Source organism: Pundamilia nyererei, unplaced genomic scaffold (assembly GCF_000239375.1).
Source record: "Pundamilia nyererei isolate P.nyererei 1_Seehausen unplaced genomic scaffold, PunNye1.0 scaffold00018, whole genome shotgun sequence".
NCBI lineage: Eukaryota > Metazoa > Chordata > Actinopteri > Cichliformes > Cichlidae > Pundamilia > Pundamilia nyererei.
The window spans coordinates 3,036,196-3,047,953 of record NW_005187419.1 but is presented as its reverse complement, the minus strand read 5'-3'; the positions used below and the strand labels follow the sequence as shown (position 1 = coordinate 3,047,953).

Genomic DNA, 11,758 nt, shown 5'->3' with positions numbered 1-11,758 from the left:
GGCACTAAAAGTTCTCACTTGATTCCATTAAACTTGTAATTCTTCATTAAACAAGATGAGGCCAAGTCTGGCGCCCTCATTAAGTCTGAGGGAAGGATTAGGTGTGAAATGTTACCTGTCGGACAAAGCTGTTTGAGGTGGTGTCAGATGAGGTGCTTCCATCTGAGCGCTTAAATCGGCTCTTCCTCTTGGCGTACTTTCCCTGAAGGTTTTGAGAAAAGAGAAAAAAAACAGAAAAGGTTTAATTATGTTCCTTTACGATAATTATCTTGACATATTTCTTGAAAAACCTTGTTTCCGAGGAGCATGGCAGCCATTAACATTTGGCGCAGCGTTTGTAAAAGCTTCTGAATATGATCAGGCGGTTAGATGGAGCCAGAGATAAAGCAGCCCAAGTCCCAGACCGTAGAGGAAGTCGAGCAGAGAAAATGTGTCCAGCGTGTTCGTGAACTGCCTTCATTGCTTGTCATTTTTCATGTTGTGATGCAAACTGGGACCTTGTAATCTGATTGGTAGACCCCTGGCAAACGGCCTGTCCGGGTTGTGCAGAGGCCACACATTGCTTTATGATCCCACCCTGCCCACATTGTCATGGGAACGCAATGCCGACTAATCGCATTTGTCTGCAATCAGAAGGATGGCGTTGTTGTTCTTTCAGCATGAAAAGCGAACTGCTGATAAGGAAATAAACATGGTCGATTAATATACAGAAAAGACATGCTACCACATAGAGAGCACATTAATACACACCTCAGGTAATCATCCTCCTGCTGCTGCATACTCACAGGGGGTATAGCTCAGTGGTAGAGCATTTGACTGCAGATCAAGAGGTCTCCGGTTCAAATCCGGATGCCCCCTATTTTTCAGCATGTTTAAGCAGGAACAGCTGTGGCATTTCCCATTAAAAGACTGCACGGATGTGTATTTTATCTTGTTTACACAGATCATCTGCACCTGATGTGATTCCTGAGAAAAACACACTAAACGTCTATTTGATTCTTTTTCTCTTTTTTTCACATTAGTTTACAAAACAAACCCAACAGGAAACTAGCTCGAGACAGCCACTCCAAAACACTCACTCTAGTTTCTAGTGAAAACTATCCTCTGTTAATGTTAACTATCACACAGCAGAATAAACTATCTCTCTTTCAGGATTGCTTTCCCCATAATGCCCATAATCCCGAGTGTATGAACACACTGTAACACCATAAAAGAGGTATTGGTTGTCTCAAACAGCCTGAGGGAACTGGCATGGAGTTTCTATGAAATGAGTAACATGGGCTAATTTTAGCTTAAAACTTATCAGTAAAATTAAAAAAGGATGAAAAATTTTTTTTCCTTTCCTTTTCCTTTTTTGCCCTTTATTTGGATCCACAAAAGCATAAAGCAATAAAAGCTGATATGGATTCCAATCGTATTTTGCTAGTGACTAAGATACAATTGGCTAATCTGTCCATGTTAGCAGGTAGCTGATTTGGACCAATACAAAGCCAGTTTCACCAGTGAAGATGTTTGTTTATTTTTATACACATATTTGACCAATTAAAATGAAAGAATTTTGTAAATAAAAACTAAAATGTGATCATCATAAATATTTCCAGTGTTGCTCATGACATGAAAAGATATGACTTATGATTAAAAAAGACATAAAAATTCAAGAGGTGTGAGTTTTCTTAAAAGGATACACAAAAGGTCAGTAATCAGCATGAAACCCTAACATATTCTCTTCAGTGACACTCTAATAAACCATCTGTTTGCTTTATGGTTCCCATGAGAAACAACTGCATTTATCTGCTACTGTTTCCAATCAGCCCCGCAGATCCTGTACACAAACATGCTCACCATTGTAAACACTGAACAACTACCTCAAAACTTCCCAAATGTCAGTATATATTGGCTAATCTTGAATTGGCAGGTGGGATCCAGAGACAGATTAACTACAAGCCAACAGTGAGTGTCCTCGACTCAGTATTTTGCTATCACTGTCACATTATGTTCAACGGGGCAAACCGAGGCCCTTGGATGAATGATGCTGTCACGCCTGCTTTTAAACAAACATGACCTGTTACACCAGCGCCAACTGGTGCGAACATAAAAGCACGCTGCGGCCGAGAGGTTTCCAGTGTTAACAAATAAAAGGGAACACATCTGTTACATGTTCTTCTCCAAAAAATCCAGCTCAGGAATCCATTTCAATTAATCTTAAGCCTCCAGCAGCGCAAAAAATTATCTACAGAGCCTTCTGTGGTATGCTTGATTTAGTATTTTTGATGGGATAGGATGGATACACCACAGGATGTTCCACAGAAAAAAAGACAACCTCTGATGAACCCACAACAATTACTGTGTTTCAATGTTCGGCTAACATGGGTAGTGGGTTTTAATATTGAAATGAAATATGAAGTGTTGATACAAGATGTTGTCAATGATGTGGATGGGCAGCTGTACTTTGTGCTGCTCAGATTTAAAAATAGAGGATGACATCACTGCTGGCAAATCTGTCCACCTACACTGACTGAAAGAATCCAAGAATCATGACTTCTCTGAAGATGTGCTGTGTGCGTTCATGAAAATATTTTGTCACGCAAAAATATCAAACAGATGTTGGTTTGTATTCGGATATTTAACTTATAAGAATATTCACAATCACAATGTCAGTCCACATCAGTAAAAGGCATACAGGATGTGCTTTTCGGGGTGCTTCACTCTGCCTACAGTTGCTGTTCTTCTGTAAGCCGCTTTGCAACCCACGTTCACATCAGCTCATCCTTTTCACGGTTTATCTGACTTTGTCGGTATTTTCATTAATGCCCCCTCTGTTCCATGCATGGGTCTTGCTCCTGCTCTGTTACATCTCTGCAGCCTGCAGTTTCTGTGCATCAGCTGATAACATTTAATCTTGGTGCTGCTCACATCCCCCTTTTGCTTGGATGTTAGTCTTAGAGCGTCCAACTGGCAAATCTCACATAGTGAAAACACAAAGTTAATTTCTGGCACAACACACCTACTTCCAAGGTGCATGGAGAAGGCTCATCGCCTAAAGACGCTGAAGCGCCAGCAATAATTGTATGATGAGGAACAACTTTAATACCTTACCATGTCAGGTTGCAGCCCTCATCAGGGTCATGAAGAACTATATTGCAGACAGCATTTCAAACATATGCATCCAGTATAAATAACCGCCAATCAACTCAAATGTATAATGTGTAATTTAATTAATCCTATTGATTTTGTGTGAGTTATCATCTCACATTAAGAGGTGATTGTGTTTTGATATCCAGGCAGTAGTAAGATCATTTGGTTGGATAGTCTCAGTTTCACATCTTTCTTATAACAGCAGCCGTGTACTCACTGAAACAAGCTAAACACTCTTCGTTTTCCTAGCGATACAAGACAAAATCCATGGTTCTTGACTTGTGTGCAAATATACTGTCATGTTTATCTGTTTTTCTTGGTAATGTTCTGTCCTTTGAGTCACATTTTGCTGCTACAACACACACACAAAAAAGTCCAACAACGGCTGAACTTTTTTTAATGTTTCACCTGAAGTGTTGACCCTTTTTTAAAATAAAGGTTTTATAGAATCTGTTCTAATGTTTTGTATCGTTGGGGCGATCGTGGCTCAAGAGTTGGGATTTTGCCTTGTAATCGGAAGGTTGCTGGTTCGAGCCCCGGCTTGGACAGTCTCGTTGGTTGTGTCCTTGGGCAAGACGCTTCACCCGTTGCCTACTGGTGGTGGGCAGAGGGCCCGGTGGCGCCAGTGTCCCCAGGGTGGCTGTGGCTACAATGTAGCTTGCCATCACCAGTGTGTGAATGTGTGTGTGAATGGGTGGATAACTGGATATGTAAAGCGCTTTGGGGTCCTTAGGGACTAGTAAAGCGCTATATAAATACAGGCCATTTACCATTGGTTTGTATGGTAATCTGCCTTTCAATAGGACCAGACTGATAAGATTTTAGGGAGGACTCAGGTCCAGCTTCTTTTTTTTAATAATAAAATATCTGTATTGTTTGATGAGTGGACACGCCACAAATCAATTTCTCGTTGGGGACAATAAAGTTAATATTGAACCCAAAAGTAGCCTCACAGCCCGATCCCACTGTTTGCTATGCTGGAGAAGCTCCTGTGCCACTAAATTTGTCAGCAATTAAGCTGGTAAATTTTATCACATCTCACAGCGTGTGTGATATCTGGTGCATACATGCATTAGCATGCATGTTTGCATGATTGGAGCCATGATGGATCTGATTCCTGTCACCAAAGAGCAGAGAAATGCCAAAGGAAGTGGGATGGGAAGCTTCCTGCTGGTAAACATCCTCCCAGATTAAGTGTATAATTAAGGAGGGTGCTGTTTATGAAAGCAGGAAGGCAGGGAGTATAAGGGGTGGAGGGTGGCACACTGAAAGGTATCACAAACATATTTCATTCTTTTAACCAGAACCTTCTATACAATATTGTGCTCAGAGAGCCCAACTGATCTGCAATGTGACAGCGGTCAGCAGACACAATCTTTAATCTAAGCTGCCCTCAGGCTCCGAAACTGGATAATTTCTCGGCACACAGTTCATTTCTTCTTCCGTGTTAAAGAACTGGCTGGTGAGAGAACTCTGGCCATTTCCTGCAGGATATTAGAAATGTGTCTTTTTTTCTTCTTCTTCTCTCTCTACAGCAGAAACACAAGTGCATATAACAGCGTAGCCCACTGCAGGTCAACATGAACTTTACATCTAATCTGCCTGGCACAAGGGCCGTGCCCATCTGCTTCTCACCACAGCCTCTCAGCAGATAAAGATCTGATTTCTAAAAACAGACATCTCACATGAGGTGAGAAGGCGAGAGCAGGATGGGCATAGTGGCACATTCAAAGTGGATGGAGAGCTGAGGGGGAGAAGTGGGAGTAAAGAGGAGAGAGCGGGACTTGGCAGGGTTTGAAGCGCTGGTTGTCTGTGATGGTGAGGTGTTCTGTTTTTTTCCCCTTCTCCAGAGAGATAATGACTGAGCCCAGCGTGGGTGTGTTTGTTCTAGATATTCTCATCTTTTTTTTCTTTTTTTGTCATCCATTTATGTCTAAACATGCCCACAACGTCATGTCACTTCCTAAGCCACTCTGTATTTGTGGCTGTAAAACAGGTGACATCATGGGGAGATAAAAGCTATCAATGAGTTATTACTATTTTATTTTATGTTTGTTTGTTTATTTGTTGGTATTTTGGGAGGAGGGGTTACAAAATGGGAAAAATGTCAACAACATAAACCAACTCCACCTATGAAAAACTCAAGTCGCTCTTTCATTTATGGAAATTATTAAATCACCCCCCGCAAAAAAGAAGAAGCTGGTCAATTCAACATAATTAGACATCAATTAAACAAAGGCGTGGTTTTCCTGGGAACCCTCTGGTCAGACGGCATATAAACAAGCGTCACATCACAGTTACATAGCACAGACTTATTAACGCCAGAAAAAATTAAACACAGAACAAGGATGTAGCTATAAATCAAAATCCGTAGTGAGGAAAAACTAGAATATTTCATCCATTTCACTTCTTCTTAAAATCATTAATTTGACTAAATTCATCCGTGCAACGTACACGAGCGTCTCGGCAAATTTATCGACTTAATTGGAGAACAACCTGTTAATCTTCAGAAGTGCAGCAGCTTTAATGGTCACCAGCATCATATAGAGTATGAATTCAAAATAGTAGACGTGGGATTTTTAACATAATACTCCCATAATATTTAAGCTTTACCCTCTTCCCGTGTCTTGGTCTTACCTGTGTGTGTGGGTGATGGTCGAACATGTCCATTTGGATCTCCTGGGTTGAGGTCGAAGGCGTCCTGGACATACTACTTTTCTGTACCATTTGATTTAACTTTTTAAAAATCTATTTTCAGTTTCTAGTTTCGTGTGTTTACGATGGTGTCGATCGACTCATCTTTTTTTTTTTCCTTCGGAGAGAATGAAGCCGCTGATGCGTCTAAGCTGGTTGATAATATAATGGCAACAGCTGCCTCCTTCCAGCCTATAGCGTTACACACTGTCGCACCAGGCTTTTACACAAGAGTCAAGTTATGGGTGTGACGCACGGGTACATCCGGTTATCCTGCTTTCAAAACAAAATTCTTTGAATAGGAAAGAAGCATCACTACAAGTTTTGTTATTTTTACCTGTTTGAAAGTTTTCGATGTTTATTCCGCATAGCACATGTTCAAAACTACGTTTGTTATGTATAAGAAGGTAAAGGTTGTAGAATATTAGAGAGAAATAAATTTGGCAGTGGTGGGGAGACAGAACTCCCTTTTCACAGTAAGAGACCTCTGGCAGAACCCGCTTTTGCAAAGAGTCTGAACACACAGCAGAGCAACTAAGGGATGCTTTGGGGACATCTGATCCAGCACGACCTATGAACTTTGACCCCTGTGGTCCTTATGCGCTTTCAGGGTTAGCAAAATGCTCAAATGCATCGGTAATGCAAAGTGTTACTCTGCAGTAGGACAATAGGCCCAAACATACAACCAGTCATAAGCTGTGTCGGCGTAGTGTGTTACTTGGGCTTTTTCTTTTTAAAAGTATGTAATTAACATGTAATATGTCACATTTTTGGAATAATAACCCCAACGCTGGCCATAAGGAATTACACTCAGCTGAAAAAAAGAACAATGAGTCCTGAAACAGATGAACTGTTCCCTGAGAGTTGAAACAACCTGCCTATCAACATCAAGGTTATGTACATGTTTTTTTTTCACTGTTTGCACTGTGTAAACAATGCAAAACACTTGTGCTAAAACTAATACATGGTACCAGTTTTGTTAAATTTATATTTGTGAAAGATGTAACAGTAGAAACTAATGGCTACAAAATCAGTCGACCTAGCGCAGGCAGGCTTTTATTTTGAAGGCAGGATCTTCTAACTACTCTCGGGTTTCTGTGTTTCTCTTTCTGTCTTGACGTCGATTCTTTTTCTTGTGTGCGCTCAACTCAACAGACTCCAGCTGGAAGCCGAGATCCACGCCCCACTGAACAGACCCCACCCTCATTTATCGATTGATGGTGAGAAGCGAGCCGCAGCGATGGATGCTGTGGGTGTGGATAGGCTGTCAAGCTGAGCCACTGGTCCCCGCACCGGGATCCAGGAATCAAAGGTCCTGCGGGGCTGTAATGGGGGGTGAGAATAGTTCAATTTGACAGCTAGTTTGTTGAAGCAGCAGGGAGTCTCAATGCCTTACGTCTCTATGATTTGAAGAAGAGGAGAATGATGTTGATGTGGCCTTGGGTAAAATAAATAAATTAAATAAAATAAATAAACTTTGAGCTATAATGCTGACCCAGAAGCAGGTAAGACTGTCTGATTTGCTAGGAGGGAGCCGGGGCCCAAATTTAGCGTTACCTAGCTAAATACAGGAATATTTTTTAAAAAACGAATCACTATCATCTCACAGTTTTAATGTATCTAGTAAAAAAGTTATAAATGATTAACTTAAAGCTTTCAAAATCATCAAACTAAACATAATTTTGGTCTCTTGGAGTTGGAACAACAACAGAAAAGACAAACGAGTGGACAGCTAAATGCAAATCATCACTTGTGGGCAGATGCATAGGCAAACCATCCCATCAGTACACATCCAGTAAACAATACATTTTATCTTTGTTTTCCTCTAACTTAAAAACATCCATGCCTTAACCAGCTCTTCAGCTAGCTATTTCCCGATTTGTCATTTGATGCTGAGCAGGTAGCATGCACCTGTTTTATTAAGGCGCATTGTTTTAGACCGAAAGTGAAAGCAAAGTTTTTGCCACCTTTCAATTGCTCAGATTTGACTTTTTGATGGCGTTATTTAGCCTAAGGCCCCGATATTAAATGTATCCTTTGGACAGACATTAGATGGAAGCCAGTAACAGAAGCATGACACATGAGTTGAGGGGAAACTTTTGGAGTCTCATGATTTGATTTGATTTGATTTAACTGCATTTACTGTAATAAGTGCAGGCTCCACAGTAGGAACTCAGTGTAACAGTACAACTTTAATTACTTAAATCTTTTATTTATTTCATTAATTTGCATCCTGTTCTGCCTTTGCTTTCGATGACAGATTAAATTGTCTTTGACATGCAGGACAGTACAGATCTATGAAGACCTGTTGCTGTTCTGCTGTTCAAACAATTTTTTAAACCCTCTTTGCTAAAGAGTTTGGTTGGTTTGTCTTTCTCTTTAAAATGCTGCGAAAGTGTTCTGCTGAACTCGACTCAGGCATCAGGTCACAGTTCTTAGTTTCTTCTTTTTTAGAAATTCTTTTTTTGGCAATGTGCTCTCAATGCTGGAATATTCCTCCTCTGCTACTCTCTTGTCCGCTAGTATTTTTGATATATTAAAAAACAAAAAACAAAAAAAACAACGTTATTGTACAGTACTCCCACCTCAGTGATAAAGAATTATTAGCATGCATTTACTGAGGAAATCATGGACATAATCACACCAAATATGCCACCAAACAAGGACTACAAAGAAAACCACAGACACCTCATCAATACAGAGACCATGAAAAGAGCCCTCAGCTTCTGGTTTCTGGGGGTTCACATCACTGAGCACCTTTCCTGGGATGATGACACCTTTATTTATTAAAAAAGTCAAAGAGAGCCAACTCCCCCCTATAATGGCTTGCCAAATTTTACAGACTGCGCTCACAAGCTGCATGACAGCCTGGTAAGGTAGCAGCACCAAAGCTGACAAAAAGCCACTCCAGTGTGTTTTGAAAACAGCACAAAACATTGTTGCCAGCCATCTCTGGAACATCTCTGCATCACTCACTGCTTGAAGAGTGCTGAGTAACGTCACAAAGACACATGTTGGACACCATTTGTTCAAGTTCCTTGCAGCAGGCAGGTGCTTTAGTGCTTATAAAAGCATCCACAAACAGATTGAAACTCAAATTCTTCACAACAGCTGCAACACCACTGAACTGTACTTCATGTACAGTCCTGATGTGCAATATTCTTATGTTCAATTTTACCGGTGTATGACAAAAACTGTGCACCAGAAGCTACTTAGCCATGGACACCCATGCCATGAAGCACCTGGTGCACAGTTTTTCTGCTGATGTTAAAGACAGAGGACATTTAGAACTCTGTCAGCAGATGGTTGGCCACTTTTGCACACTAGTTAGGGACCCACTAACTTTATTTGATCTCCCACTTTGTGTCTGAGTTGCTTTGGCTCCTAAAAATATTCACTTTGCTTTGCTTTAATTGAAAGATTAAGTGGTGTGTTCCAACACTTCTGTTCCTATACATTATGTGACGTTGCTTCCACACTGACAATAAAGGTCTTGTATACTGAATCTGACCAAAAAATATTTATACTATTCAAGATCTTTAGAAAAGTTTAATCTCAAAATGTTTTTTTCATGCTGTCTGATGCATGTGTTTTTCAGCTTTTTTAGCTGTTGGCTGAAGCTCATCATGCAGTTTTAACTCACATCTATTGATGCAAACTTCCACATTTCTGTGATACTTCATGGAGATTGTAAAGTCAAAGAGTGTCCCCTAAAAAAGGACCCGAAACACCTTAAAAGGCTGTAGAAAGTCAAGTGCAAGTGCAAGTCTCTGAGGGTCCATTTGATATTTGATTCCTGCATATTATTCAGTGTGGCATTTTCAGATGTTTATACGGCCAACTGTTATAGCGAATTATTCCCACCTCAAGTGCATGGCTGAAATCGAAATGAGCAGCCGGTTCCCAAAATTATCGTTAGGTTTGGGTGTTGATGAGTTTTCGATGACGACAGTCACGGAAGTGTAATAAACACTGAGTTCACAGAGCATTGATGATATCCGTGTAAATCTGAATAAACAAAGGGATGATTCATCCACCTCCTCCTCTTGTATCAACCAGTCATAAAGGAAAATGAACCCCACACCTGCAGCAGTCTTTGATAAAGCCCTTCTGGGGGGAAATCAGTGTGACGTCCTGATTCAGTGTTGATGCCCACTCACAAGATCGTCCTCTGCGGCTGCAGGTCATACTTCCGCTGAGCTCAGTTTTGCATAGGAGGAAGGAGCAAAAACGGATCATATTTTACTTATATTCATATTTGATCATATTTTACATATTTACTGAACTTATGGTAGTCATGTCTCTGAACAGTCCCTTTAACTCTCCTGCAGCAACTGGCTGACATCCTCCTTCAAGAAGAACATAATGTGCAGCAGGAGAACAGGACTTTCTATCTAGCCTTTCGTGTTTTTTTTAATCTCTCTACTGCTACCCAAGGTAGCTCAAGGTAGTCAGCTCTAGTATCCATTTACTTTTCCACAAGGATCAACACTATAATAAATGTGCAGCCATGACATTTTAATTCAGTACATGGTGATTTTCTCGGCTCTTTCTGCCTGCTGTGTTTTTGTGTCCTTTTATGTGAGTGATGATTTCATAAACAATATGAATGAAATCTCACAAATAGGAGTTCAAACTCACTATGATTGACATCCTGATGATTTCAACATTAAAAATATCACTCACTGTAGCATCCCGGTGCTCAGGATTCAGTAGATTCCTTACTGGCTCAGTGAAGAGAGCCTTTCAGTGATGTTGATACTACAGAAGACAAATCAATACTTTTTGACCCATTAAATGTTACAGTATAACAACAGCCAATTAATTGCACCTCTTAATGGCAGGGATTCAAATCTTGAGGGAAGCAAGAGTGCAGGGCTGATTTAAATTAGAAAATGTGTCTCGGTCAGGAGTGAGTGAACAAATGCTATGGAAACACTTATTTATTCTAAGCTGTGGATTCAGAAGAAATGAGAGATGCTCATTGTACATCTATACACATTTACTGAATTATTAGATAGAATCAAGATTGGCATTTTTATAATTTGTTTGAAGCATTAGGTTCCAATAATGCTAATTAGATGCAAGATTGCATTGCAAATGAGCAGCCTTTTGTTAGATATTTGTTAAGGAAAGGCATTTTTGTTTCCCCTGCAAAGCAAAAACGTAACTCAAACTAGGGTGTTATTTGCACCAGAGGACAACAGAGACTACGCACTGAGGCCTCGAAAAGCCATGGCAGTTCAGATGAGCTATATTGCTTCTCTTCCTGGGCAGACAGTGGCCCAACACAAAGTTCATGGAGTTTATAGATTGTTTTCTCTCTTGCTGGATGACACATTCCTCTGCAGTGAGGAGGAGAGTTGATGATCTAGTACTTTGTGTTGAACTTCCCCCTCAGATGGTGATTTTCACTCGTATTACCTGAGGTGAAGAAGTCACACAAGTGGTCCTCATTCACCCACACAACAGGTTTGCAGTGTTGCCATAGTGATGGGCTGCTGCTCCTGGTGTGGATGAAAAGCAGAGGATACTATAACAGCATTCTTACTAAGTGGCCAGTCAAATGGTAATGTATCAGATGGCTATTTTTTGTAAGTCTATTCACAAGAATCCCACTCACTAACCAACTTTATTTTTAAAGAAGACACTCATATATAAGTTGATATATAAGTGTTAAAAGATCAGCAAGGTAATATTAATCCGTTAAGGGGTTTAAAAACATACAATAAATGCTTAAAGACACAAAGGAAGCCAGTGAAGGGAGGCCAGAACAGGGGAGATATGCTTCAGCTTATGGGTTCTGTATGAAAGTGAGCAGCTGCATTTTGGACGAATATTAGCAAGCAGTTTGCTAACTGTAGCATGGGAGATGGGTGGTCTCGTAGGGTGTCTTGCATTGAAATCTGCTGCAATGACCCGGTTACTG

The 11,758-nt window shown here is 40.5% G+C and overlaps 1 protein-coding gene and 1 non-coding gene across 7 annotated transcripts in view; one reads left to right on the top strand and one right to left on the bottom strand.

Moving 5' to 3' along the window:
* The window catches only part of cacnb1 (calcium channel, voltage-dependent, beta 1 subunit), a 38,800-nt gene extending 32,756 nt beyond the window's left edge, over window positions 1-6,044 (bottom strand). For all 6 annotated transcript variants that reach the window (XM_013909063.1, XM_013909064.1, XM_013909065.1 and 3 more), the window contains exons 1-2: window positions 5,773-6,044; window positions 116-202 (exon numbers count right to left, since the gene is read on the bottom strand). In XM_013909063.1, the coding sequence (XP_013764517.1) occupies window positions 116-202; window positions 5,773-5,862 (177 nt within the window). In that variant the 5' untranslated portion in view covers window positions 5,863-6,044. The remainder of the gene's footprint in view (window positions 1-115; window positions 203-5,772) is intronic.
* On the top strand, window positions 787-858 carry trnac-gca (transfer RNA cysteine (anticodon GCA)). The gene has a single exon. It is a non-coding gene; the product is annotated as a tRNA-Cys (tRNA).
* Window positions 6,045-11,758: the final 5,714 nt, after the last annotated feature.